This window comes from Drosophila persimilis, unplaced genomic scaffold (assembly GCF_003286085.1).
Source record: "Drosophila persimilis strain 14011-0111.01,24,50 unplaced genomic scaffold, DperRS2 tig00000863-arrow-arrow-pilon, whole genome shotgun sequence".
Lineage (NCBI taxonomy): Eukaryota > Metazoa > Arthropoda > Insecta > Diptera > Drosophilidae > Drosophila > Drosophila persimilis.
In genome coordinates, this window is record NW_020825364.1 from 8,925 (window position 1) to 36,526 (window position 27,602).

A 27,602-nucleotide genomic window follows, 5' to 3' on the forward strand; every position below is an offset into this window, starting at 1 on the left:
ACCACCCACAGTCCAACGTCCACCGACCACCGTCCACCCACTGGCGGAGTACGACAATGTGATGATCGGCAGCAATGAGACTTGCGCAAGGTATATTTATATAGGGTGAGGCATGGGCATGGTATTCTAATAAGATGTATTTATGTATGTTAGTTCGAGCGTGAGGCCTTTTTTGTATTGCCAAAACGTGATTAATGATTTTCGAAGCATACAAGGTCGAAATGCCCCAAAGTGCGTTTCTGGAAAAAGAGAGAGGAACGTATGTATGTATTTCTTCTACATTATCAGATGTATTCATAATTATATAGAAATATAAAACAGCACACACAGACCAGAGCCGATACAATGTGGAACAAGCCATGCAGATGTGCAGATAGATGTGGGCCACTCCGAAGACGATCCCGCCATCGCGAACCCACGGTCACAGCGCTTTCTGAACTTTGGCCTTTCTGGAACCAGTGCAGCAGTGTGTGGTCGAACAGCAGCAAATTAGTGAACCGGTTAGGTACTGGGGCACGCGTTACACAACACTACACAACCGGGAGGATAAACGCTGCACAACACATTATTTATCGAACACAACGCCCATCGGAAAATTGTATGGTTATGTTGGAAGTGATTTGCAATCTGCCTATTCGCTTTCAAATTTAAAATAAATACCTGCTACATAAATAGTCCTGGAGTAGTCCTGAAACAGTAAGTATAGTGAATGAATTAACTATTAAAACACAATACTTGCTGATATTTCCAATAACATAGGTATTTGAGTTGTAGATTCAAAAAACAAAATGTTTGCTGGTTTTCGGCCTTCTGAGACGGATGTGACGACCGATGGCGACCACGCCGCTGCGGTTGAGAATGGGCATTTCTTGCTAGACGCCTATCTGATAAGCCGCGTCATCATGGATATCTTGAAAGAAGATTCCCTTTTCAAGAATTATCTAAGCGAGCTGCCGGATCCAGGTATGTAGTCCCCCTCACCCTAGATGTTCAGTCCCACTAATGTCCCAACTACAGCTTCCTTCATGCACGGACTATGCATGGATTTTCCATTGCACATTGAGATCTTATTGCCCATTCGACTGCCCTTTGGGCTGGCCGCCATCTTCAATGAGGAGCAGCGTACTGTGCAGCTGAAGAAGCTCAACCCCGACCTGGAATCTCCCTTCTTCTTTGCTAACATGCTGAATTCCAAGTGCATGAACATTCTGCTGGAGCAGGAGCTGCAGCGGGCCATCGTCTCCTTGGGCTATATATATTCGGTCGTGAACAGTTCTGTGGTGTACAACTTGAGCTACAGGGCGCACAACCGCTGCAGTGCGCCGGTCATGCACGAGGTATTGGCCGTGCAGCGTGGCACTAACGGGCGCCGACGCCTGCGCTTTGACTTTATCCTGGCGGTACTGTTCGAGTGGCCGGTGCTGCCCCTGCCACGCTACTATAATTGCCCCACAAACTGCACGTGGGTCGCCTATGGCACGATCGCTGGCGATCACAACAGCAACCCGGCCGATTGGAACGTGGTAGTGCCCAAGTGGACCTCAAGGCCGGACACACCCGCTAGGCAGTGCCGCAGAGTACTGCTCCTTACGCACCGCATGCTATGCGCCCAGCCGGCGCACAGCTGTGCCATTTTGGGCTCCCGGAATGGGAACTTGGCCCCAATTATCCGGGAAATCGACCTCTTGGGGCACAACCGCACGAACACTGTACAGTTAATTCTGATGGTAAGACCATATTGGCCTCCCTTCTGTCATTCATTTGATATTGATACTAGTTTCAAAATTAGATTATGAACACATTGGTGGAAAAAAACATATTCCGTCCGGATTACCCAACCAATGTGAGCGCTGCAATGCTCCAAGCGAGCCAGCAGCGTATGCGTCTCGAGGGGCTCATCCGAATACTGGAAAATCTCCGAGATGCGACTCCCGGTGAAATTACCTATGGATACTACAGATACATCTATATCCTGCCGGCGCCCGTGCGTCGCGGCAGACTATCCGTGCAACCGATAAAACCCAATACCATGGCAAAAAACCTATTCTCCCACACAAAATACCGGCGAAATAGCATTTAGAGTTATGTAGTGCTTCAGCCTTTGAAAACTCAATTGACCAAAAGAAAATGGAGAAGGGTTTTGCGAGGGCTGCCTCCCTTTGAGGGCTTCCCTTGTTTTTTTTTTAGCTCCTTGTGTGAAATTTGAGTTGAAACGTTTAACTTGGCCAACATAAGTTGCCGTCATAGTCTTAGTCTCGAATCTCAGTAATTGTGCAACTTAAATGCCCACAAAAAAAGGGACAACAACAGGCACAGAAAATGGACAAAACCTGAGACAAAAGTTAATAAAAACCAACTAAAAACTAAAGCTCTACGTGCCACTGTTTTAGTACATGTGCATGTATGTATATGTATGTATACCTACCTTTTTTAACCCCATGCCCCAACGTTCTTTTGGCCTCCACAAATCTGTGTATGTGGGAAAAAGTTAAATTGCAAATAGCTTGGGCTGGGCTTAGCCCAAAGGGCGTGGCGGAGTACAGTTGCATGGCGAAGGGGACATGAAATTTTAGAAAAATTTCTGCTGTTATTGTTCGGGCCAAAACAAAAAGAGCCAAAAGGCGGCCACGGGCAGACAGGCAGAATGGATGGAATGGAATGGGATGGGTACGGTACGTGGGAGGTCGCTTTAAACAGAAACACACACAAAAAATGTTTCAAAGTTTACAGAGCGCTTTTGACATTTCATTGTTGTCAACTTTTAACTAGTTTTTTATGCTGTCATTATTTGAAAATGCAAATCGCCTACAACTCCGAAGGAAATTGCAGCCCAAAAAATGGGACACAATTTGTAATTCAGACACATTTCTATAAGTACATAAATACATATATATATACGTACATATATACCTACATATATATCTGATCTGATTTGATTTGTTTCGTCTGTATTTAATTGCATTTGAGTGGGTGACATTTTGTCATATGTCTGGGATCGATCCAATAGATGAGATGAGTTAATTCTGTTAATTTGCCAACTGCTTCTCCCGATTTGATTGGCAATCCGAAGAGTGTTTATTGCATTTTCCACATTTCGTTATTTTAATTGCATTTCTCAGCTCTGGTTCGCTCTCGGTTCGCACAGCTTAAATTTCTCCTAGAATAAATGCCAATAAATCAACTGGAGATGGACTTGTATCCTGGGGATGGAAATTAATCTGCAGCAAAATGAAATCATAAAGAAGAGGATAGGATAGGAGGATAGGAGCCATGGAGCTCATAAAATAAAATACGAGCAGCATGTGGAGGTAGTGTATTTTTATTCCATTCTAAGCTTAAATTAAAAGCAAAGATCAGATGGGGTTCGGCTCTGTTTCTGTACCAGCGGCAGCCATGCCATCACTTAATATTCTTAATAATATTTTTAAAGTTTACCCGAATCTAAAATGAAATTCAGAGCAGCATTTTCTTCTCTTTTTCCGCAAACAGTACACAAAGAAAAGTTGCCAGGCGTCGAGAAAGGCGAGCAGTAGATGGAATCTTTAATCAAAAAATAATTATGAGCGACAGGGGAGACGAGAGCGAAAAAGATAGTGGGAGGAAAAGAGATTGTGTGTGCGTCCTGGCTACCAGGAAAATTACATTTGAATTATGGCAAAAATGGGTGATGGGGGGTGGCCGATGGTCGAAACGAAAGCTTCCCCGAAATACTGATGTGCAGCAAATGAGCTAAGCGAAAAGCGGGAGTGAAACTTGAGAGGCGGGAAGGAGAGATATCAGGACAAATAAAGAGCCAAGAACTGCCGCAATTTACGCAACAAACAGAGCGCTGCAAATTGGACAGACGCGCGGCAGGGACAACCGCAGGACTTCAAGCCGGACGACCCACAGAGAGAGCGCCAGGAGTAGCAGGAATGGCAGGAGTAGCAGGAGCCGTAGTCGTAACCGTAGCCGTATCCAGAGCTGGGGACCGAAAAAGTTTATGTGAAAAACAGACAATTAATTTGTTTTGCAGCGCCAAAGGGACACCCAGACACAGGACACCAGTCGAGGTCTGGGTCCATGATGGCGGTGCCGGATCGGAGGGACAAACAATTTCGTGCTTGTTGGCAAAGAAAATTTACGTGCCAAAGACAATTGGAAGCCGACACACACAGAGCAAGGAACAGGAGAGATGGGGGAATCCAGAGATGGAGTACAAACAGAGAGAGTCCATGAATGAAAAAATGGCTAAACATTTTACGCTCTTTGTTTAATTAAAATTGCAACAGGCTACACATGGCGCAACAGGAGAACATAGAAACACGAAGGGAGCCAGGAGTAGACAATTCCCAGGAAAAGGACCTCTGCGAAGTCAGCGTTTTTCAATTAAGCTTGCATTTCATTTAATAAAGAAAAAAGTACAACATTAGTGCTATTCTCTGCCGGATATTTGCACTTGCTCTCTCTCTCTCTCTCTCTCTCTCTCTGTCTCTCTCTGGACTTCTTCTATGTGTGTGTTTGTTTTGTCCGGTTATCCCTTATTTGTTTTTGTCCCTTTGACATTCTCCGGCGAGGATCCCGAGTATTGTTCTACCAAAAGAAAAAGCTTTTATTGCTGCTATTAAATTGCTCTTAAGTGGGAGGAGGAAGAGGAGGTGGAACTATTTGCCATATCAACGGAAGGATGTGGATCCACTTGTATAGCCACGTTATTACCTGCTACATCTGCTGCTCTGCTGTTCTGCTGTTCAGTGCCAGTGCCACGAACGTGCTGGCATATTCATTCACCTTTCACCAGGCATTCATCTGCGCCCAAGAATTCTGCTCATATTAAGCGGAAAAGCAATGAAATGGATATCCTCGCTCCGTGGATCCGTGGGTGTGCTGTATCACGTTCTAGTCATTTCGTGGATGCCACTTCATAATTCAATAAAACAATAAAAACCCCAAATCCCTACAAATTACAACAATCAAATCATGCGAGTGGCGGATGTCCCTAGCATATTTCCATAAATTGGTCACAACTTGGCTATGCCACAAGGGCCCCAGGACACACACACCCACAAAGCGGCACTTGCCGCGACATGAAAGCGGGGAGGGGAATGGGCCAGAATTATGACACCAAGAATAATCGCCAGAAAGCGGGGGATACGTGCGGCGACCTCGCTTGGGCCAAGTACAACACAGTGAGCAGTACGTGCATAGCTTTCGACAAGCTTTAAGAGCTGTATGCGATATTTTATTCAGCTAATATTCGTATTGTTTGTTTCATGTTCATCAGTGCGTGTGCAGAGGATTTGCTGCGTAATGTGAAGTGTGCTTCAGAAACAATGGGTCTATGGGAGTGTGACTCCGAGGCGATCGTAAATGCACGTTTCTGCCAGAAAATGAACTGTGCATTTACGACAACGCTCTCGAGAGGATCTTGGAGGTGACATACTAGTGTATCTTGAGTAACATGAACGTGATGTGGGTGGGGCATTTACAATTTGTATATAGTGTTGACATTGGGACCATGCTGGATCATGGCATCACTGTGCAGCTGGTACTGTATCTGCATATCGGTCAATTGTAGCATGTTCTTTAGCTGTTGGCCCAGAGACAGCACAGCGCGCGTATTATGCGAGTTTTTTGTCCATAGTGCTGTAATCAAAACACTGTTTTAATCATTCGGCATTGCATTTACAGTGAGTTTTACTCACACAACTTGTTGGCCTTGTTGCGCACATTGATGACAACGCCGCAGATCTCGTCCGAATGTTCGAAGCACTCGCCAATGCAGCACAGCAGCTGCAGAACAAAAACTATGAGTGGTGCACATTTTAATGCTAGGGGCACCATGTCGAAACTCACCAAATCATGCCACAGCTTGTCACTCATGGCCTTGGCACTTTTTTCCAAAATTATAATCCAACGGCCGCCATCTTTGTTAGCAATATCCTCCCACATGGGACTGGAAAAGTACCGACATCAAATACCACAAAAGACTAGGAAAATGCGTGCAAAACTTACCGCACTCCATGCTTGAAAACCATATAATCGTTGAGGACGCGTAGATCAGAGGGTGGCTTGATGAAATAGTACACACTAACGAAACACAAATACAAATGTAAAAAAAAAATACATATGTCAAAAATGTAAAAGAATTTTCTAGAAAAAATGACTCACCTAAAGAAATCCTCAACCGTATCAAAGCTCGTCACTTCACTGAGCATGTCGCCCCACGACTTTGAACGATCATTCTCCCAGTGCCACACCGTCCAGATGTGCTCCAGAGGATGCTTGTTGAAATCCTCGTCCAGGAAACTGCGCACCTCGGCGATCGATGGAGTCAACGGCACCTCCTCCGGCTCCTCGACCATGAAATAGACGGTGCCCGACGGGGGCATGTGCATGCCCATAGCTTGGGCCGAGTGGTAGCTATAACCTTCATAGCCTGTATACACCATTTTGATTCGCAAAATCTATAAATTTCTATTGTTTTTTGTTTTTTTGTTTTTTGTTTTTGCACTTTTTGTTACGTTATTTCCTTGACGATTTTTTTATTTTTTTCAGAAATCTCTTTGCAATGTAGGAACTATGTGTTTGCTAGGCAACTGTATATTTATAACTGTAAAATCTGAGAACAAAACTGAACAGCTCCACAAATCAAGTCTAATTAAAAAACTCGACGCCTGCTCTTTTTCAGATTCTGAAAGTATCGATAGACGATAAGAGGAATGTAAGTACTTTGCGCAGGCCCCCGAGTACTCACAGTGTGACCAATCTGATCAAATGCAGTTTGACCGTCTCACTATCAAAATTTCCGATAAGCAAAATTCAAATGTGACGTGCAGAGTGCGGCAGCCACAGCCACAGCCACAGCCACAAGGGTCTATCAATTGAAATGTCACGCTAATAAAATAAAATGCCACCGAGCATACGATAAATGCACGAAAATAATAAAATGTGACTCAAATGAGCGACGGCGACAGCGGCCACAGACAGCAGCAGCCAAAGGGGAAGGAAAGGCGAAACCAAGCCCCAGACACAGACATGGGAGCTTTTCCTTGGATGGCGCTGGCGCTGGCGATGGTTGTCTGCCCCAGCACTCGTGCAACAGTTTGGCCCCAGTCAATAATCGAAATCGACTCGGGCTTGCGGCAATAAAAATTTGTCTTCACCGCTTAAGTTCTGCGCCTTGTTGCACACAGCACTCGTATCCCAGCAGCACTCCTGCTCTGCTCTGCTCTGCTCTGCTCTGCCCTGCACTGCTCTGCTCTTCACTTCCCGCTGTGTGCCAGAGCAGATAATAAAATATGTGAGTCTCTACGTGGCAGCTTCTCGGCGTTCTGTAAAGTAGCTATGGGGCCCCTTGTAATGTGCACCATTTGTTGCTGGGGGGATAGTGGTGCCTCCGAAGCCGCTGTGGCTTTTGGTTGCTTCCAGGAGCCGTGTCTGAAGCTACTGCTGGCAGCTCTTGCTGCTCGGTTCCTGCTGAGTTATGTTGGCCAAGTTTTTGGGGTACAAAAGTGTTGGCAATGTTCCTACTTCTGGTCTAATATATATCTCAGTGTGCACCACAAATAAGTTGCTTGCTTCAATTTACTTTAAAATTCTATTTATTTTTCGTCTTAAGCAGCTTTCTCCAGGGAATCGTATGCATTTTTAGGCACCTCAAAGCGTAGATTACGATAATAAATTCAGGAGCTGTGGCAAATTGAAACGACTCTAGGATTGCAAGTTGCATGCCTCGGTGATTCCACACTTGTTTCTGGCAAAACTTAAATTCTACGAGAACGAGTAGATAGTTCTGGAATAGTTTTACACCTCGCCCCCCAATACCACTCTTCAGAAGCTTTGTTATGCTTTGTTGAATCTGACTTTGTGCAACGTTTCTCAGGTGGCACTTTGGCGTATACGCAATATTTTACAGCTTTTTGCACTTTGCTGGCTGAGCTGAAAATACATGGTCAGTAAATCTTTTAAAATATTGTAATGTGCCTCAACTTCTAGTGGCAGCTGGGTGGGGAAAGCAGCTCTCTCTTCCAGCTTAAGCGCTTTGAGTGCCGTAGAGCAGTAAAAACGCCCACAGACTTGAGAATGGGAGTGGGAGTGGGAGTAGGAAAAGCGCGTTAATAGAGCAGGAAGCCGGAACGAAGTCCGCCCCAGCGCGTCTTGGTCTTGGTCTTGGTCTTGGAGGCAGCAGCTCAGTGCAGACAAGCGCATGCAAGAAATGAAAATGATTTGGGGCATTATGTGTGCCTCGTCCGGACTCCGTTTCCGCCGCTTCGTTTCCGGTTCGGTCTTTGGGCTCTGTCTTTTTTCCTTTTTTGGCTACAAAATTGCTTTGCCTCTCCTTCATGTTGATTGTAAAAGATTTCAGCGTTGAAAGCACAAAGCATGCGATGATGTACGAGACGACGCACGTCGTACATTTTGCACCCTGAAGTGGCAAGCGAGGAGCCAGGATGGGAGCACTCCAGGAGCAGGGGTAGACAGCCACATAAAACAATAAAAAGCAATGGTAAATGCCAAGGATGGGTAGCCCGGGAGCCACAGAGCCACACAAAAACAACAACACAACGACAACACATCCTGCAGCACCTTGAGGCCAACCCAACTGACAAAAGCTTCCTGTCTTCCTTACCTTGCCACGATTTCTGTCGTGAGCAAAAACTTCGAGAAGTACAAGGCAAAGGTATGTAAATACGTACGTGTATGTATATTGTGCTAAATGCTTTGGACCAAGATGCCTCTGGGCGATGTCTACCCCGAGCCTTCACCGTAGTTGTAACCATAGCAGGGGGCCGGCGCCGGGGCCAGGTGAAAGTCATTTCACGCTGGGTGTAGCGCAAAAGATTAAAATAATAGCAGCGCGTAAATTAAACAGCCCGTTGGAGCTGGAGTTGGTGCCTCCAAATGGGCAGACTGGCGTCAGAGCCATTGAAGTGGCAGCCATCGAGAAGCAGGACCTCTCCCGTTTACATCCTTTTGTTTAGCGCTGCGGTCTGCGATAAGATGCTTACCAGGTGTACGCCTCGGCTGTCGTGTGGCCGCCATGGACGTGTTCCCTTAAATAAGGGGTGAGGAGACGCCTGACAGAAGCAACCGCATTGCGTTGTCAGCACTTCATTTTGATCCTCCAGCATGCCGCGTGCTTCACTTAATGCGACGACAGCCAGCCAACAGCGGGATGAAGGAATGGAGATGGAATGGGAATGGGAATGGGAATGCCATGGCATGGCATACCAGAGAGGGAGAGAAAGGGCGAGGAGACGACAGTTGGCTTCTTCATCATGCACATAACTACAAAGGCGGCACTGCTGCATTTCTTTGGAGAGCAAAAAAAAAAGTTGACGAAGGCGACAAAGGCAACGACAACGATTTTGTAAGATTATAATTATTTTATATACAAGGAAACACCTCTTGAGGCCATGATAAATATATGTTTTATTACACGTTTCGCTTAAACCAAACCTAATCGAAATCAGGTTTGACATTTTTGTCGCCTGACTGCAGCTGTGCATTACACGTCACGTCTGCATGCGTATTATACTCTCTGTCTCTTCCTGCTGCTGCGTAGGTTGGCTAAACTCCCTCTCTCTCTCGCTCTAGGCAGGTGGGTGGGAGTGAGAATACTGCACTGTTGGCTTGCATTGCGGCTTTTGGTGCGGGAGTGAGTGTAATGGCGATGCTTCGTTGGGCTGTTCTGCTGCCTTAACGCTGCTGAGTGTTTGCGGCTGCCTGTCTGTCCTCCGCCCCCGCGCCCGTCATGCTGCGCTGAGCTTCTGCTTCAGCTTGTCTTGCTCCTCCTGTTTTATGCTTTATATTTGCCAGTTTCTCAGTTCTTTGTTGCTCTTGCGTTTTGCCAGGTACTTTGCTTTTGTTCGATGAAACGTAAAAATAGCAACAAACAAACGAAAACTCATTTCTAGACAATACCGCATAATTCCAATGGTTGCCAGAGGATAAAGAATATGATGAGGAAGAAAAGAGCCCAATGTCTTTTTGTTGTAATGAGGTATGTATGTATCTTCTCGGCGTCTTCGTCTCCGTACCTGCTGTTCACATTTCGTTGCGTATCTACAGTACAAAAGCAACCGCAAGAAGTTTCCTTACGCGCCGTCAGTTTTTGTAATGAAAGTGGATGCTGCCTATGGCTTTCTTCCTTTATTTCTCCTCCCCCTTTCTCTCTGGGAACCCTCGTTACCCTCACGATTATTCAAGCGCAAAATTTACCGTAATCTCTGCCAGCATATGCAGAAACTTTTCCACAGGAGTGCGGAGCAGCGGACAGAGAGCGCGCTCGGGCTACACGCACTCCTTAAACTTTTAACCCTCCTATGTTTGCTCTTACACAAACACATACACAAAAACAGGCGCACACATACACATACACTCTGGACCGAAAGGAAGCCTGTTGCTGGCTTTCGGTTGTTGTTGCTTTTCTTGCCGGTCATTTACGCCCATTTAGCCGCATTTAACAAAGTCAACAACAAAGTCAAACAGTGTTCTCGCTGCCTGCTCCCTCCTTTGCCCCGCTCTCTGGGAGAGTGGAGTGGGTGGGTAGCTTTTCATAGGGGAAGATGGAGAGGGATTACCGAAAACCAATTATTGGGAAAGTTTTTCACTTCAAACATTTGTTCCAGCCTGAAGGATATTTTATCCCGTCTATACCTCCTTATATGTATATCCTTAAGTCGTTGCCTCTACCTCTAAAGCATCTGTATCTCTTAATCCGAAGAAAATCAATTTCAGCAATGTATGAATATGTATGTACATATGTACATATGTATCTTAAACCTCGAAAGTCTCTAAATATCTTCACTAAAGTGTTCCACCAAAGTCTTCATCTGTCATTAAATATTGATTAAGCACATCAGGAGACCGCTGCCGCCCACGCTTCCTTCTTCATTAAATGTCATCAAAATCATCATCATCGTCATCTGTTCCATGGCTATGGCTATGTTGACTCATTTTGGTTTCAGGCCTCATTAGCGCCAGAAACAGCCGCCCGAGTCGACTCACAAATTGTGTCAGCATCAGGTGTCAATTTTAATTTACTGCTTCCTAAGCCTCAAACTCAGACCCAAGGATGTCATCTCCGGTGTTTGTTGTGCCCCGGCGGCTGTTCAGTTAGGGGCTTTTGGGCGGAATGTTAGCCCATATTTTGGTGACTTGCGGCTGCTGTGGTTCCTGCGGTAATTCCGGTACACAATTGTGGCATGGTGGCATCTCAATGTGGCATCAACAAATGTAACCATTCCTCCTCCGTCACTGGAACTATCCTTCAATCATCCATCGCTGAAGCAACCATCTGTGATAGCTAAACGAATCCTCATTGATATGCAGTCCTCGACATCGGCATTGCCTCGGCATGTAGCAATAATTGAACGCTTAGCCACGAAAAAACCGCTCGCTAATGGATCACTTTAAATATGCGTTTCCCAATGCCTTCTGCATGCTAATTCCCAGCCTCGAGACGACTCCCAGTCCCAGATAATGCCAAATTCCATCAGTTCTTATACGTTTACTTCCAAAAAAAAAGAACAAAAATCACTAAAATCACTTTAAAAAAAAATCACTAAAATCACTAAGTGCAGGGATGAGAGGAAAATCAATGCCAAACCATGAGAAATACGATCATAGTGCACTATCTCGCAAGAGTGAGGAATCACTCGGATCACTCGGGCTTACTTCTTCAGCAGAAGGGGAGCAGCGTATGGACGGGCCACATAGGGTGAGCTGTAGGCCAATGGAGAGGTGTAGGCGGCGGCATAGGGGGCGGCAATCGGAGCAGTGTAGGCGGCGGCATAGGGGGAGGCAAACGGAGCAGTGTAGGCAGCAGTGTAGGCAGCAGGAAAGGCGGCGCTGTGGGCAACCGAGTGGGCGGTGAAGCTGGAAGCATAAGGTGCCACATAGGCGGCGCTTCCCACCACAGCCGGAGCGGTGTAGGCCAGAGGAGCGGCAGCCAGGATGCCAGGCTTGGCAGCAGCCACGGCCAACACAGCGAAGAAGCAGACAGCAACCTGGAAGAATGAAGGATGAGATCAGCCTGGAGCTGGGAATTCGGATCGGATCCTCTGAATACTTACGAGTTTGAACATTTTGATTGCGTTGGGCTTGTGGTGTTTTTCTGAGGGGGATTGTCGCTTGGTGAATGAGCTGTGGCTGTGTGATGTCCAACAGAGAGCCACTCGACTCTTTTATAGCCACTTACACTTTTCGGCCCACCACTCTATTGGGGCTTCAGTTGTTTTCCCATGCAGATCACGCCTCCCAGAGTTGAACATATGGATTCATTCGAACGTTTGCCAAGTCAACGACTGACGAATTGACGTTGCGCATGCGCAATTCTTGGCTAGATTTGTTGTAGATTCGCTGCTGATCAAGCCTTTGACCATGTGCGTGCCTTCGCGTCCGTTACTTCGACTCCGATTTGGCCCTGACCTTGGGGGCTGCGGCTACGGCTGCACTGGTGCGTCCGAAACGGTAGCCACTCGCACAATCACAATCATATTTATCGCATTTTATGATTACTTCTTGAATGTCGTATGCTCGTACGTATACTCGTACGAGCAGTGTCTGCTTCTTCAGAGTGTGCTGAAGAGCAATGTGCCAACCGATTTCGCTTGATTTAAGTTGGGGTTCGTTTCAATTAGCCATGAAACCGACCTAGATTATCGCACAGATTATCCCTGCTAATCACAGTCTAATAAACAGCTCGGAGGGCTGCTGGCAAAAATTAATTAATAAATGTCATAAATTGGTGCAGAATCGTAAGAGAAGAGAAGGGAGAATGTCAAGACGGGAATATGACAGAGCCTAAAACTCCACTAATTAGAAATATCGAGTGGATATACCAAGTGAGGGGTGTATCACATATGTACATACATATGTATGTATGTCTATACATATCTGCACTCGTGTACTCATTCACAGATTCAAACACACACTCATACACTCACTTACAGACTCAAACACACACTCACTCGCAGACTCACACTTGAAAAAGTGTTGAAGCGTGAATTTTGCTTAAAAATGCCAATTACGCGAATTCTGAAATGCAATGGATCGAGGGGAAGGTGGGTGGGAGGGACTGGCAAGGAGAAGTAAGGGATGCGAAAGGAAAAGGGAGCAGGGTGAGAAGGAGCTGCTGATGGGGGTGGGTCGCAAAATGTGGTAGGGATTTGGCATCGGTTGGAGGTTGGGGATTGGGGAAACTGTTGGAAAGGCAAAATTGTTGCCAGTTCTGTTTTTGACTGTTGCTTGAAGTATTTTTGCCACTGTTGCTGAAGCTTCCTGCACGTCCTGTACGTCCTGCACGTACTGCCACACCCAGCCCCATCTTCAGTGCTTTGTGACGACACTCAAGTGTTTGCCATGTGACTGTGCATACGAACCAGCCTATTGCCAATCCTTGGGCTCCATCTCTTGGTTCCCTTCCCATTTTCGAGAGCGTGTCTGAGCGGTCTACTAAATGCACAATCATGCTGCAGGACTCGTCTAGCGGAGGAGGAGGAGGAGCTACATCAAATTGAAATCTTGTCCCAGAAACCGCAGCCGGAGCACAACATATTTGTTTTGGCACTTGACTTGGGGCATGTGCCTCATCATCAGCAGCAGCAGCAGCCGCAGCTGCAGCAGCCATGTTGCTTTCATTGTCAAGTTTGTGTCGAGGACTTGCGACTAAAATTATTATATTGGTTAATCCGCCTAAAAGCTTTGATGGGTTGCCTGCCACCCCCTATCTCCCTCTCTCAATGACTCTCTCTCCCTCTCTCTCTCTGGCTCAAGTGTAGCGCGCAACTCTCGAGTGGCGCAAAGGAGGAGGAGGAGAAGCATATCAAAGGGTAACACTCCCTCCTTTAGCCCCTGGGGACCAGCAGGGCCAGATGGATTCATGAGTGGCAAGTGAGCAAGTAATTAAAAAGCAAGAAATTTCCACACAAAAAAAGTCGAGCGCACAAAATTTGCTCCGTTTGACGCGGACAAAACTTAGGACGGAGGGCGACCTCCCCCCCTCCCCATAGCTGAAACCAAATAACCATAAGGAATGATTTATATACACTGATGTACGGAAAGTTACTCATTAATTGGCACGTGACGAATTTCGAAGCCAAAGAACAACGGACACAGTTTTCCAGAATTTGATTTTTATACTCGATACTCGATAGGGGAATATTAGATTTGTGGGTAAAATGGACGTGTGTAACGCCTAGAAGGAAGCGTTTCCGACCCCATATAAAATATATTATTGATCATCAATAGTCGAGTCGATAGAGTCCATATGTCTGTCTGTGTGTGCGTCTGTCCGTCCCAGTTCGCGCCTAGTTCTCAGAGACTATAAGAGCTACAAAAAAAGACATTTTGTAAGTGTAGAGTCGCGGCCGTAGCTGCGACTCAAAACGTTCCCCCACGTATTTTTCGGATACTAAAAATTCGAATCATTTCATTAACAAAATGTCCCCAATTTGGTATACTTATAGTCCCGCTAATATGCCCCTATCGAGGGTATTAACAAAGAACTTTTGAACAAGTTCCGTGAAATATTCGCGCCACTTTTGCACAGGCCCAGTCGCAGACCCGGACCCAGACCCGGACTCGACTCGGGGCCCTGCCCCAAGTAGAGTTTATTGCCATCATAAAGGCCCAACTGCCACCGGCTTGGGGCAGGGCTGAGGCCTGAGGCCTGAGGCCTGAGGGCAAGGTGGGCGTGGCAACAGCTGTGCGTGCGCGTTAATGCGTCGTTTAAGTGCCGTAAAAAGTGAACGGCACACATGACACCCCCATCATCAAGAAGCTCCTGCCCACCCCAACCGCACCCCCTGCAAGAAGAAGTCTATTAAAGAAATTTTGTTTTGAATTTGTCTAAAGTATTCCGGCGACATTTGGCCGGAGGGGTGCATGTGTAGGATGGGGCAGGAAGGAGGTACACATGTACGGAGCATGAGGCACAAGAGAGGGAAAAGGCAGGAGCAGCCTTTAAGTGGTTTCCACAAATTATTCATGGGAACAATAGAAGAATCTGATGATGAGGGTAGAGTTCAGGCAGGACGTTTCAAAAGTTGCCAAGGGAAGGTGAAAAGTTTCCGAGAAACCATTTGAATGTAGTGCCGGATCAGGATTCAAGCAATGAACTAGTTCCCGGCTAGTGATGCCCTGCTAATGCCAGAGTTCCTGAATAATTGAAGCTAAAAACTAAGTGGAGACAAGGGATGCCATGCCATGATCATAATTGGTTTACGGCCTTTGTTCCACCCCGTGGCACGACGCATTTCAATTGCCGCCGACGCCGACGCCGCCACCAATGTCAAACCAAATTGCGCCTCAGCACGTGCCACGAGTGCGTGGCCAACAATGGAGGGCCGCTCCGATTGCCCACTGATTGCCCACTGATTGCATTAGGCCACTAAACTGGAACAGCACAGCGTCCAAGTGTTGGCCAAGTGTCGAGGCGTCTGGCCGCGATGTTCGATGCATTTGTAAGCGCGGCCTTCGCCTGCCGGCGCTGTCTTCGGCCGAGGGGGCCTGCCCCCAATGGATGTGTCATGTTTGGGTCTGGGCTTTTGCGTATAAAAACTGAAGTGCTCTACCAATCGAACATCAAACAGAGCTCACAGCTTCAAGCAGTAGCACAACTATCCGCTAAAGAAATCAACAAAAAACCCAAGCCATCAATATGAAATACGTAACTATCTTAGGGACTTAACTTGCCAGTGCCAGATTAACTTATTCCAATCTTCAAATATAGTTCGCTGTCTGCTTCTTCGCTGTGTTGGCCGTGGCTGCTGCCAAGCCTGGCATCCTGGCTGCCGCTCCTCTGGCCTACACCGCTCCGGCTGTGGTGGGAAGCGCCGCCTATGTGGCACCTTATGCTTCCAGCTTCACCGCCCACTCGGTTGCCCACAGCGCCGCCTTTCCTGCTGCCTACACTGCTGCCTACACTGCTCCGTTTGCCGCCCCCTATGCCGCCGCCTACACTGCTCCGTTTGCCGCCCCCTACACCGCCGCATACACAGCACCAGTTGCCCGCTACGCCGCCTACACCTCGCCCATTGCTGCCCCCGTGGCCGCTGCATACACCTCGCCCATCGCTGCCGCCGCACCCGTGCTGCTGAAGAAGTAACGCATCCCGTCCCGTTCCCTCCCATTCCTTGTGACCAATCTGTGTAAATAAAGAATTGTATACTATATATCAACGAGCAGAGCACACTTCTCCTTTCCCCATATCCTGACAACGAAAATGGACTCCAACTTGGACTCCTTTCGAGTTCTTTGTGGCACCAATTTGTACTCCCCTCCGCTTTACGGCACGGTTCCCCACTCCCCTCTACGGTTTGGCTGAGTTCTTATCGAGAGCCAGGCATCTACTCCTACGCCCCAAACTTTTGCTTGGATTAAACTTTCTATTTAAAAGGATTTCTTTTCTATATGAAATATGTTTCCTTTCGGCAATTCCTGTGCTCTCTTCTTTTTTCTGCTCTCTGCACCCCTGTCAAGTTTTCTGGTTGACTTTGTGCAGCGCGCTGAAAGGCAGAGCCTGGGGCATGGGGCTCTCGTTGCCCCTCTGGCGGGAGTTCTCCTTCCTGCTGCTGCTTATCAAAACTTTGGCATCATCTACTGCCGGATCCTACCTCTGTCCCTGCTGCTGTCACCAACGCCACCCTCCTGTCTGCACAGGTAGTAAATGCCAAGTAGTTGTAAAGTTTCCTACGCAAGCGGAAAAGGCTAGTAAAATCCAGGCAAAAGGCAGGGCGAGCATTGGTTGGGGAAGAGGAAGAGCACGCCATGCCCCATTGCCACAAGTTCTTGCCATAGATAGCGTCCAAATTTAATGACCTTTTATTCAATAAAACTGCGTCAAGCTCTGGAAAACTTTTGCTGGGCGTTGTGCGTTCTATGTGGCATTTCTCTATCGTGCTCTCTATTTTGTTGCCCCCAAAAAAAGTGTTTCTGTGAAAAGTAAAGAGTTCTAAGCAGCCAAAAATAAGATAAGCAGAATGGGACGGGAATTTTTGCTAAATGACCAAAAAGTTAAGAGACTGTACTATTAGAAGTCGAAAAAAGGGAAAGAAAAAACATACATAGGTATAGGTGTATACATATTTGTATAACTGAAACTCAAACAGCAAATAGCTAAAGTGCTAGCAGTTCTATCGGTGATCGGTACGATTCGCCAGAATCCCATCCAAGCCAAGTCCAAGGTGTAACTACATTTATGGAGAGTGGTGTGGAGTAACGATTGGCAACCAATGTTTGTCTGCCAACTGGCAAAGCAATAAAAAGCTGAGTAAATGAAATTTGTATTCACTTTATATAATTTTGACGATTTTTCAAATCAAATATACACCAACCAAGACGCACATACACATGGGCACATGGACGCATACGTACGTATACTCGTATACTCGGATACTCGTATACCGTATGTATGGAAAGAGCTTCCCTTTTTTTTGCTATACGAGTATAGCCCGCACACAATCATGTGCAAACGTGTTTTTCAAATGGATTACATGAATAAAAGATTTATACACGTAAGGTAAATCAGTAGCGGGCTACCGAGATACTCCTCACTGACAAGGATTGCCCCTGGCCACACAGTTCTCCTCTCCTGTCCTCTCCTCTCCTCTCCTATCCACCAATTCCCTGATGCCAGACGTGTGCCAGTGAAAATATGCGCAGATGTAAGCAAATTTGAGAAACGAGTGGGGAAAAGAAAAACCCACAGAACAGTTAGATGCCATGCCCTTTGCCGTTTATTGATTTGCTTATCATTTTATGTATTTATGCGGCCAAGTGTTGCCACTTTGATTTTTCTGCTCCCAAATCGAATCAGGCCGAGGAAATATCATTAAAACACAGCACACAAACGGGGGGCAAAACAAGAACTCATTTACATACAAAGAAGAGTAAATTTAATCGAATAAAGTTACAAAAAAAACAAGTAAAAAGCACAAAAATGTTTAGGTTTTACAATAGCAACAGATCAACAGATCAACGGATATCCTTGGAATCATCGTCGCAGATATGAGTAGTATGGATACGTGGCGTATGCGCCATAAACCGGTGCATACGCATACGACGCGTATGCCGGATAGCTGGCATAAGTCGGAAAGTAAGCCGATGGTGCAGCAGCAGCTAGCCAGGTACCTCCTCCTACCGTTGCATAATTCACTGGCGATGTTACCAGCAGTTGGGGCTTTGCATCACTGCCCAGAGTAGCCAGCAGTGCGAGCTGTTCAGGATTACCGATGCATACATTACGAGTGTACATCCACATGAAGTCCACAATCCCGAAGGTTTTCACTCACCAGCAAGACTTTGAACAACATAGTTTATTTGATTTCCTGGCTTTCCTTTTACTTCTGTCTTGACACTTCTGTGACTTCTGTGAGTTTCCTTCACTAACTGCTCCTGTGTGTCGATCTTTCTTCAGTTCCAGCTCCTTTTACTTGATTGTTTTTTAGTTCCTTCTCCTGTGAGTCGATCTGGTTGCAGTTTGCCCTCCGTGGAGTGACTTACAGCGTGAAGTTCAAAAATTTACTGACTCAATGGTCCGACAATTCAATCATATTTATAGCCTCTGCCCAGCTACAGCTACCGTCAGATACCCATAAGAATCGCCAGGTAACCAATGAGAAACACGTGGATAGAGAGAAGCAAAGAGAGGGCCCGGAGAAGTACTCTCATCGTTGATACTGCCTGGCCTCAGCGCGCTGAGTGGCATAAATTATATTCTTAATGCTATTTGAAATTGTTCAAAAAGAATAAATACTCGGTTAAAAAAACGATCAATGAGAACACACACCAAAAAATCCTGATCAAATTGAGCATACTCTCTACTCGTACTACACATATGTACGCGGTTCCAAAACTAAAACAATGGTATGTGTCGTATCTATTAACGAGTATTTGATATGAATTCATGCACATACAAAATAAAGCAGCTTGATGTCAAATCCAGAATCCAGAATCCAAATCCATTTTGTGCGTCTGTGTACATATATCCATTCTAAACATTCCATTCAAAGCGAACATTCCTCTCCCTTTCTCTCAATACAATCAACCATATTTAGCTGCACTTCCTGGTGCGTCACAAACCTCACCAAAAAGTGAGCAAATAATACCCCGAAATGATACCCTGATACCCTTTGTTTTTCGAGAATTGACAAGTGCCTGCCTGACTTTCGCGCTACCTTCTTTGGCCAGTCATTCATTACAGACAGCTCTGAAGCTCTGGAGCTCTGGAGCTCGGAACCCCATAGAAATCTGCTTCCAGTCGTGCGGCATTTGCCTCTGTGCATAAAATATTTGCGTTTATTTAGACGTTGTAAAAATTATAATTATGTGTGCGTGCCTGCCATGCACATGAGCCTCGAACCAAAACTATATTTTGTCGATCAATTCTGTTAGATAAGAGGGCCCAAGGGATAGGATAGGAGTGGTGACGATGTCTTGCTTAAAGGCGGACTTAAAGGGGGACTAGGACAAACACGGCGACGACGCTTTAAGCCCTGACAGACAGCAAAATTTTGCAACTGAGCAAACAATGTTGTGATACAAGGATACAAGGTGGCATCGGGCATCGGGACTCGGGCAAGGGGCGGGGGATACGGGAGTACGAGGAGGAGGACGAGGAGGAGGAGGAGGAGTACCATGTTTCGCAAGCTATAAATAATTAATTAATGCAGACGCAGACAGGCGATTGAGTAGCGTTCTATGCAAATTTCTGAATATAGACCATAAATTTTACCCCGAACCGAAAGCTGATGAAGCCATCATTAATGGCAAAGTTATAGCTTTTACGAGTATATGTATATATGTACATATTCTATATTCGTACAGATATTTATGTACATACATATATGTACATTATACGTACTATATATGTATGTACGTGTATAAAGTAGTTTGCATTGCTTTAACTTGGGCTTCAGGCTTACTGCAATTCAAAGTGAAGTTCAGTGACCACTGAACACCGCTCGACTTTCAGTCCCTCTCCCTCGCCCTCTGCCTCTCCCTCTCCCTGCTTGACCACGCCCCGTCGACTCTGGCCAGTACTGGGGACCAACGCTTTTAGCGACAGTTTTCTATTTCTCTTTTCCTATGTTTTATTTCCTTTTTAGTGCTAATTTTCAGTTTGCTTACAAAATGGCAAATGCTCCCCAGCCAGCTGGCAACCATTTTCCTTGCATTTCGCTTTGTTATTAATACCCTTTGGGAGTTTGTTCAGTAAAGGGTGTACTGGGCAACATGGTAGTGTGGGTTCAAAATATACATTACGTCTCGTTTAATTTTATAGAATATTTGTGATTGTACAACAAGCATATTTCGATTTTTAATTTGCCTACGAACTTGTTTATAATTTCCAGTACAGGGTATTTTTGCTCATAAATACATTTCAAATTTTTCTGCGTTTTTGTGCAAAGCAGCAGCGGAAACATTGCATAATTATAAAAAGGTTACTTCTCTTTACGTGTATATTGTTCCTTTATTTTGTTTGTGTAATTTGTTTGTTTCCATTTTAGTCAGGTTTTTAATAAAGCGTAGTGTAGTGCTTAAATTAAATTAATTAATGAGCAACCCAGCGCTGCGCTATGCTTCGAGAGCTTGTCCTGACGGCGGGCCAGCTTATTCAAGCCCTTCACGAGCTGCAGGTACTTCTCATCGAGTTTCTGCAGGACCTGCTGCAACTGCTGGTCCCGGATCTTGCCGAGACAGTACTCCACCCAGAGCTCCTTCAGCTTGGCCGTGTGGGCCATCTCCTCCATTATGATTTGCTTGCGGCTCTCAATCAGTTGGTCCAGCTCTTTCGCTACCCTCGGCGTGAGTATGGGCTCACTCTCTCCCTTGGACTCTACGGACTGGCGGTAGAGGCTCCAGACGCGCTCCCTTCGGATGCGCAGCTGCTCATCCAACCACCTAGTGGCCATCTGCTCCAAGCGCCGGTCCAAGGTCCGCAATCGCGAATGACCCACGCGCACTCCGCAACTCTTGAAGACAGTTAAAAAGAACTTCAGGCTATGTGGAGCTCCGTTCCAGCGCCTGAGACGCTTCATGCACCGAAAGACACCGATTTCGAAACCCTTGGACATACGTTTAAACTGAGAGCCATCCGCTGGGTGCTTCCTCAAACGGCCATCTTCATGGTAGTACACCAGGCACTGGCGACGCAGTTCCTCGTTCCTTTCAGTCAGAATCCGTATTTGTTCATCTGAAGAGGAGACTATGGTTTCATCTTGGGCATAACCTTTTGGTGTCCCTTTGATTGTTGCGTCTTTGGGACGCGGCTCTTCGTGGCGCTTACTCCGTGTCTGCTTTCGATCAACCAGTTTTAAGCTTGGGTTCTCTATATTTCTGCCTTCTCTTGGTGTCCATTCAGTTGCGGCATCTTTGGAACACGGTTTTTCAGAGAATTTCGTCAGGATCCTTGCTATATCGTCCAGGGAAGGTTTTGTCGAATTTTTATTGAATTTTGTTGTTAGTTCTTCTTTTTTTGGTGGTTCTTCGTGGCCTTTACTCCGGATCTTCTTTTGATCATCCATCACACCATCTCGTGGGGTCCATTCGGTTGTGGCATCTTTGGATCGTGGTTCCTCGTGGCGTGTACTCCGGATAACCTTTTGATCATCCATTGCAGGTCTTGCTGTTTCTATTGGCTCGCACCCTCGTGGTGTGCATCCTGTTGTGGCATCCTTAGAACTCGGTGCCTTACGGCCTTTATTCCGAATCTGCTTGGGATCATCCTGTGAAGGTTTCGGGCTTGACTTTTCTGTTGGTTCTCTTGGTGTCCATTCGGTTGTGGCGTCCTTGAAACGCGGTTCCATAAAGCGTTTACTACGGATCTGTTCAACGTAAGAAGGTCTTACTGTTCTTTCACCATCTCTTGGTGTCCATTCGGTAGTGGCATCTTTGGATCGTGGTTCCTCGCGACGTGTACTCCAGATCTCCTTTGTGCTTGGGTTTTCTATTGGTTCGCACCCTCGTGGTGCGCATCCTGTTGTGGCATCCTTAGAACTCGGTGCCATAGCACGATATTCACAGATCTTTTGATCCTGATATCGCACATTTTTGCCAAGTAGAGACTTTGGGACTATTGGTGTCATCTGCTCAACGCCGCCTTGTGTCCGTTTGGATGTGGTACACTCGGAATTCGGTGTGTCGTGGTTCTGGGTCATGATCCTTATTTTCTCACCAAGAGAAGGTGATGGAATTATGGCATTGGTCCGCTTGTCTGTTACATCGTCGTGCCGCCATTCCTGGCTGCGTTGACTCATCTCTACCGGGTCCTGGGAAGGTTCTGGCAGGTTTTGCTTAGCTCTTCCTGGTATCCGTTCGGTTTTGGCAACCGCACGTAGCCATTTCTCATTGTACTGAGCCATGGTCCTTATTTTCTCACCCAAAGAAGGAGTTGCTCCCAGGATAGCGCATTCTGGTGATTCTCTTGCTGGTGACTGCCCCTCCGTTAGGCTGCTGTTTTGAGAGGAGTCAATACCCAAGCGCTTGGCCAGTTCCTCAAAGCGGAGTTGCAAGTCACCCAAAGAGGCGTATTCGTTGATAGCAGCTTTTCGAGGCTCCCCTGCAGTGAGACATGGCAGGTTGACGGAGGTTATTCGTTTTGCCAAAATCTTTCGGAAGTTTAGAAAGTGCTCACTGCCTTTGGTAGAATTCAAAGCGGCTTCCATTTGAGTTCGCTGAGCGATTCTCTCGAAGGATTGTATCTTCTGCATAACGCTTTCATTTGATTGATGACGACATCCAAGGGAATCAGGACTGTGGTTAGACCGCCGATGGCTTAGATTTCTTATCACTGTGATGGCGCTGGAGGGCTGCTCATCGGAGGACCCAAGCCCCGAGGAGACCTCTGAAATGGATTCCAGGTATCCTTCTTCAATACGCCGAGACGAAGGGGTTTCGGTTTGTTCTGAGGGAGCTGCTTGGTCAATCATATCCGATTCCGGGATTCCCTCATAATTATCTAACACGATGTTGAGATTTTTGCCCAAATTGTGCATATCCGTGAAAGGATCCTTGAGGGCGCCGAAGTCCGACAGGTGACCGTTCAGGAGAAGCATCAGTCCGTTCCTGGCAATCTTCTCGGCAGCGGGAGACGCATTGAAAACCGCCAACCATTTGTCAATCATTACCCGATCCGACTGGCAGGTAAAGCTCTTGTGGTACCTCTCATAGCTGCTAACCTGGGATCGGAAATAGTTATCCAGCTTCACTTCTCGAGTGTCCTTTTCCATTTTTCGACTAACACTTTCAATCAGATTTAAAAAGTTCCCCTTTTTATTTTTTATTTTACTTTTACAGAAAATTTGAATGAAATTCTCCTTTTGAAATAAATCTTCCGGCTTGCGAAGTGTATCTATGAATGTTCACCAACCCCAGAGTTTTGGGGATCAGTGGACGCGATAGAGGTGCAGCACAGAGTATCTTGGGTGCTGGCTCAAGTGCCATATCCCACCCACACCGCTCCTCTTGTAGCACCCACCACCATCCCAAACCACACGCCGGCAACAAAGTGTGCGGTCGCCTTGCCACGTAAATTTTCATTAGCACAGCGCGCGTATAAATTAGGAAAATGAAGCAGCACCAGAACCAGCACCAGCCCAGAAGCAGAAGCAGAAGCAGAAGCAGCAGGCACTTGAGTGCACCGCAACCTCTACAATGCCCCCAGATAGGGTGGGCCCAACCGCAGCGATACGTTGGTGCTGCGGCTTGTGGCAAGCACTGGTGCAAAAGCTGTGCCTGCCTGCACACATTTATATTGTTAGGCATGAGCTAGAAAAAAGCACGCGCTGCCTGTCAAAAAACAAAGCAAAGAGATGCCCCGACATGAAAAAACAACAAAAAGCAGCTAGATAGAACAAAAGTCTACTAAAATCAGCAAGTGATACCCTGGAGAATACGAATAGTTCAAACTGCTGCGAAGTTCCTATTTGAAAACCTGATACTTAAATACACATTCAAATTTGAGTTTCTATCGATTTACTCTCGATCAATCGATTGATCGCTGCCATGTGGCAGCACTGCAATAGTTTCTTTTCGCACAGTCTGGTCGAACCAAAAGTCTTTTCACCCTTTGCGCACGTGCCGTAGAATTTTGTGTGGGCTTTCTGCTTTTTAAAATGGATTTTCATAGCCAATACTCCAAAAGGCAGTTGAACGGAACCGTCTACATTGCCTCACGACGCGTGCTTAACAAGACGCTCCGATCCGAGTTGCAAAATGGTGCCGGCGAAGTAAGGCCTGTCGCGTCCCCACGCACTCCACTCCACACATTGAGAGGCTAACCAAACCTTTTTTGTTCACCAGCTATATCTGATGTTCAAGGCACCGTATGCCTCATATAACATAGACGAGATCGCTCGGGTGGCTAGCGAACTGGGTGAGATCTTTGTAATGCGCTTCAAGGTTGACTTTCAATACAACAGTCGTGGATTCGCCTTTCTGCAGTACATCGATACGTCCCTTCAGACGGAGGCTATTCAAGTGTGCGTTTGTTATCCAATAGAATATATATCCATTTATTAACTTCTTTATCTTCTTTAGTTTAAGCCAGCGCTTCCGTGCTATACACTTGGACATTGCCATATATCCATCACGAAACGCGAGGGAGTTGATCATGCTGACAAAGGAGAGCCACGATCCGAGTCCCTACCATGTTTACCAACAGATGCGCTCCTTGTGCGCCTTCAAAAGTGTCCGTGTCTACGAGTATCGCCCGCGTAGGTACGCGCACATATTTGCCTACACGAACAACGATGAGGCTATCAAGGCTTATCGGATGATCCGTGAAAATATGGTGCTGTTTGGCTCCACTGCCAGCATCTCCTGGCTGCGTAACAACAGGACGGTGGTTAAGGACGACTTTGTCCCTTCCTGCTGCCAGAAACTGGACAACAATCTCGTGCCCCCCAATCTCAAGGCATGCAATTGTTTCACCTTTTCCCCCAAACATGTATCCCCTCGTTTGGAGAATCGTTTAATGGCACCTCGCGCTAAGATAGGAAAGTGCCAGTGAAATTGTTCATTGTTTTCTCATTGGAATAAACGTACTACTTAAAGTGGAAACTGGAGACAGAAGCTCTCTTCGTCTATTCGTCTGGCAAAAAGCAGCCGCAGCTTGTTGACTTCATTAAATCCACTGGAGGGCAAGCAGCAGCAGCATCATCATCCAAGTTGAGCCACAGAAAAAGGGGGGGGAATGCAGTTTTTTCACATGCAAATTAATGCAGTGTCGTTGTCCGTCGTCTTTGGAGTGCCAGGAGTTTCAGGGCAATGCGACAACCTGCGGCATAATGCAATTAAACGAGTGCAACGAAGAGCATGAGCAGAAGCAGGAGCAGGCGAAGGAGGAGAAACACGACCAGGAGCAGTTGTGAGAGCCGCAGGCTGACTTTGTTTCAGACCCAGAGTCAGAGTCAGCGTCGGAGGAGCATGGAGTGCAATGATCGACCGACAGGAGGGGGAGAGTGGAGTGTCAGAGTGCTCATCCATCACGACGGAGATGGGACGGGAGATGGACGACAGCTTCGCGGCATTCTAATGCGATTGCCGCACTTGACGGGATGTCGTGGTGCAAACGGAAACGGATGTTGTTGCTTCTGGTTGCTGTTGCTACTGCTTTTTCTTTATTGCAATTAAATTACAACCTGAGATCGAAATGCAGTAGTCCCCGTACCCGTCCACGTTCCCTTTCCTTTCCCCGTCCACGTCCCCTTCCCCGATTGCGTCCCCGCCAAGATGATGCAAAAATAAGACAGGGAAAAAACATGCCGCTGCTCATAAATATTCATTAAATTAAGGTTAAGCGAGGACAAGGCAGGAGGATTGAGGCATGCGGATGAGTGGAATGATTTCAAAAAGCATTTGCATTAATTTGTTAATTCAAGCGCGACAGCCACGCCCCTGTACACTCACTTAAATGCCATTAAAATTTCAAAGCCCCACGATATGGTGTGTGCGAGAGAGAATCTATGCCTTGAGAGCTGATGCCGCCAAAAGGGTTAAAGTCATATCTGTGACGCAATTACAATGGCTCAAAGTTTTGCCTATAATTTTGCCTATCCTTTAGTTGCCATAACAGCGCGATGGCATGGGTGGGAGAGGGAGTGGAAGTGGGAGTGGGAGTGGGAGTGGGAGTGGGAATGGGAGCGTGGAGTGTGACCCATTTTCTATGGAGAATGGAGACCCGGGGCCCCCGATGATAGAGCAGAACTTAGCATGGGGCTTACCTGGTTATTGCGGCAAGAGCCAATATTTGTTTTTTGATGCGAGAGTAGGCAAAGAAGAGAGAGTAGAGGCAGAACGTAGAAATGGAGGTGGAGGTGGAGGTGAAGGTGGCTGTGGAGGTAGAGGTAGTGGTTCTGGAGTGGAGCGGAGCGGAGCTGAGCTGAGCTGAGCGGAAAACCAGGCGGAGTGGAGTGGCTGCCAACTGACACAGTTTGCTTAAGGCTTTAAGGCGTCGGTCTCTGGGATTTGGGTCACAGATTGCCTACGACAAAGCAGAGAAGTAGGGCCGCCACCACAGTAGAGCAGGGGACCAGCACAGCCCCTCCTGTGTGTCACAGGAAAGCGAAAGTTATGCACATATTGAGTTCAAGCTTTAAGCAATCCCCACTCTCACTTCCATTCCCGTGTTTGCTTCAGCTTTTTGAATGCGGTTTTACAAGTAGATCTGTTCTTTCCATATTCATTTTTGTTTTTTTCTCCAACCGCAGCACCAGCAGCAAAGAGCATGACAGATTTGGATGTTGGTGTGGATGTGGATGTGGATGTGGATACGGATACGGATACGGACACGTAGCCAGCGGATGCTGACGCATCTGCCTCAACCAAAAAGCTCTCCTGCACTTAACGCGAATTTTTTGATGATTTTTTAAGCAACTTTTCGTTGGCTTGGCAATGCCATTACCAATATGCACATGCCCCATGCATATTCATGGTATCTCTGGTTGTTTTTCCATCCCCATACTTCTACTCTCCGCTTGGCTAACGTTGTTTTTTGTGTCAGTTGGAATGCGAATAGTGGGATGCACGAATTCCAGATGAAATTTAGACAATCTTTAACCATAAATTGGTAACCGTAAACCGTAGTAAGGTTATTCTAAAAACAACTGCTGCATCGACTTTTCCGCTCTTCTGCCCTTCTAGCTCTCTGTCCTTTGTCCTCTGTACAGTTTTCATCTCCTTCTTCTGATATTTTATTAATCAATTCAATTATTTAATGTATGAAAAAAGTATGAAAATTTAACCAGATGCTTCCCAAACCGGCGAAAATCGACAGCATAAGTTGATAATAATTCTGTCCCCGCCAGAGCGTTGAGTGCCAAAAGTTACAATAACATTTTTAATGACTTTTCCAGCATGGCTTTCAGTGTGGAAAGTGATTTGCCGAGGACTAATCACTAGGGTGCAGAGCCCTACACCCCAGACACGCCAATACTCTAGACGTTTTTAAATTAATGAAAAAAGTTGTGGGGCGTTGGCCAAGCCGATATAGAAATATTTATATTTTCATAAATAGAATGGGAATGGGAATGGAGAGTTGAGGCAAGGAAATCCTTGAGGTAATATTAAAAAATATTCCTTGGGAGCAGTTGTTTGTAAATGAGTTTATGAGCGTG

General features: G+C 46.4%; 7 protein-coding genes across 7 annotated transcripts; 3 read left to right on the forward strand and 4 right to left on the reverse strand.

The window, feature by feature from the left end:
- Positions 1 to 682: 682 nt before the first annotated feature.
- LOC6599473 lies at positions 683 to 2,158 on the forward strand. The gene is made up of 4 exons (XM_002024557.2): positions 683 to 696; positions 775 to 963; positions 1,018 to 1,727; positions 1,790 to 2,158. Exons 2-4 carry the CDS (start codon positions 789 to 791, stop codon positions 2,078 to 2,080), a joined length of 1,176 nt encoding a protein of 391 aa, XP_002024593.1. The 5' UTR covers positions 683 to 696; positions 775 to 788; the 3' UTR covers positions 2,081 to 2,158.
- A 3,018-nt stretch (positions 2,159 to 5,176) lies between these two features.
- LOC113566724 (eukaryotic translation initiation factor 4E1) lies at positions 5,177 to 6,493 on the reverse strand. The gene is made up of 5 exons (XM_026993623.1): positions 6,151 to 6,493; positions 5,995 to 6,069; positions 5,836 to 5,935; positions 5,685 to 5,772; positions 5,177 to 5,625 (listed from the first exon to the last, which is right to left on the reverse strand). Exons 1-5 carry the CDS (start codon positions 6,429 to 6,431, stop codon positions 5,465 to 5,467), a joined length of 705 nt encoding a protein of 234 aa, XP_026849424.1. The 5' UTR covers positions 6,432 to 6,493; the 3' UTR covers positions 5,177 to 5,464.
- Positions 6,494 to 11,624: 5,131 nt separating this feature from the next.
- LOC6599474 (vitelline membrane protein Vm26Ab) lies at positions 11,625 to 12,071 on the reverse strand. Its single transcript, XM_002024558.2, has 2 exons — positions 12,060 to 12,071; positions 11,625 to 11,993 (listed from the first exon to the last, which is right to left on the reverse strand). Exons 1-2 carry the CDS (start codon positions 12,069 to 12,071, stop codon positions 11,658 to 11,660), a joined length of 348 nt encoding a protein of 115 aa, XP_002024594.1. The 3' UTR covers positions 11,625 to 11,657.
- Positions 12,072 to 15,646: 3,575 nt separating this feature from the next.
- Positions 15,647 to 16,106, forward strand: LOC6599475 (pupal cuticle protein C1B). Its single transcript, XM_002024559.2, has 2 exons — positions 15,647 to 15,655; positions 15,719 to 16,106. Exons 1-2 carry the CDS (start codon positions 15,647 to 15,649, stop codon positions 16,091 to 16,093), a joined length of 384 nt encoding a protein of 127 aa, XP_002024595.1. The 3' UTR covers positions 16,094 to 16,106.
- Positions 16,107 to 17,859: 1,753 nt separating this feature from the next.
- LOC6599476 lies at positions 17,860 to 18,492 on the reverse strand. The gene is made up of 2 exons (XM_002024560.2): positions 18,279 to 18,492; positions 17,860 to 18,202 (listed from the first exon to the last, which is right to left on the reverse strand). The coding sequence occupies exons 1-2, from the start codon at positions 18,297 to 18,299 to the stop codon at positions 17,981 to 17,983; spliced, it is 243 nt and encodes an 80-aa protein (XP_002024596.1). The 5' UTR covers positions 18,300 to 18,492; the 3' UTR covers positions 17,860 to 17,980.
- A 1,971-nt stretch (positions 18,493 to 20,463) lies between these two features.
- LOC6599477 lies at positions 20,464 to 22,751 on the reverse strand. The gene is made up of 2 exons (XM_026993624.1): positions 22,622 to 22,751; positions 20,464 to 22,546 (listed from the first exon to the last, which is right to left on the reverse strand). Exons 1-2 carry the CDS (start codon positions 22,695 to 22,697, stop codon positions 20,526 to 20,528), a joined length of 2,097 nt encoding a protein of 698 aa, XP_026849425.1. The 5' UTR covers positions 22,698 to 22,751; the 3' UTR covers positions 20,464 to 20,525.
- A 1,282-nt stretch (positions 22,752 to 24,033) lies between these two features.
- Positions 24,034 to 25,039, forward strand: LOC6599478. Its single transcript, XM_026993629.1, has 3 exons — positions 24,034 to 24,215; positions 24,289 to 24,467; positions 24,526 to 25,039. Exons 1-3 carry the CDS (start codon positions 24,102 to 24,104, stop codon positions 24,995 to 24,997), a joined length of 765 nt encoding a protein of 254 aa, XP_026849430.1. The 5' UTR covers positions 24,034 to 24,101; the 3' UTR covers positions 24,998 to 25,039.
- The last annotated feature ends 2,563 nt before the right edge of the window (positions 25,040 to 27,602 follow it).

What these genes read in the sequence shown, in the direction of transcription:
- LOC6599476 (XM_002024560.2), bottom strand. Translation starts at nt 18,299, where the DNA reads ATGTTGTTCAAAGTCTTGCTG. An exon ending in TGTTGTTCAAAGTCTTGCTG is followed by an intron (nt 18,203 to 18,278) that starts GTGAGTGAAAAC and finishes AATCCTGAACAG; the next exon opens with CTCGCACTGCTGGCTACTCT.
- LOC6599473 (XM_002024557.2), top strand. Translation starts at nt 789, where the DNA reads ATGTTTGCTGGTTTTCGGCCTTCTGAGACGGATGTGACGACCGATGGC. An exon ending in AAGCGAGCTGCCGGATCCAG is followed by an intron (nt 964 to 1,017) that starts GTATGTAGTCCC and finishes TCCCAACTACAG; the next exon opens with CTTCCTTCATGCACGGACTA. An exon ending in CTGTACAGTTAATTCTGATG is followed by an intron (nt 1,728 to 1,789) that starts GTAAGACCATAT and finishes TTTCAAAATTAG; the next exon opens with ATTATGAACACATTGGTGGA.
- LOC113566724 (XM_026993623.1), bottom strand. Translation starts at nt 6,431, where the DNA reads ATGGTGTATACAGGCTATGAAGGTTATAGCTACCACTCGGCCCAAGCT. An exon ending in ACGGTTGAGGATTTCTTTAG is followed by an intron (nt 6,070 to 6,150) that starts GTGAGTCATTTT and finishes GTGTTTCGTTAG; the next exon opens with TGTGTACTATTTCATCAAGC. An exon ending in CAACAAGGCCAACAAGTTGT is followed by an intron (nt 5,626 to 5,684) that starts GTGAGTAAAACT and finishes TTTTGATTACAG; the next exon opens with CACTATGGACAAAAAACTCG.
- LOC6599477 (XM_026993624.1), bottom strand. Translation starts at nt 22,697, where the DNA reads ATGCAGAAGATACAATCCTTCGAGAGAATCGCTCAGCGAACTCAAATG. An exon ending in TTTGAATTCTACCAAAGGCA is followed by an intron (nt 22,547 to 22,621) that starts GTGAGCACTTTC and finishes GTCTCACTGCAG; the next exon opens with GGGAGCCTCGAAAAGCTGCT.
- LOC6599478 (XM_026993629.1), top strand. Translation starts at nt 24,102, where the DNA reads ATGGATTTTCATAGCCAATACTCCAAAAGGCAGTTGAACGGAACCGTC. An exon ending in TGCAAAATGGTGCCGGCGAA is followed by an intron (nt 24,216 to 24,288) that starts GTAAGGCCTGTC and finishes TTTGTTCACCAG; the next exon opens with CTATATCTGATGTTCAAGGC. An exon ending in CAGACGGAGGCTATTCAAGT is followed by an intron (nt 24,468 to 24,525) that starts GTGCGTTTGTTA and finishes TATCTTCTTTAG; the next exon opens with TTTAAGCCAGCGCTTCCGTG.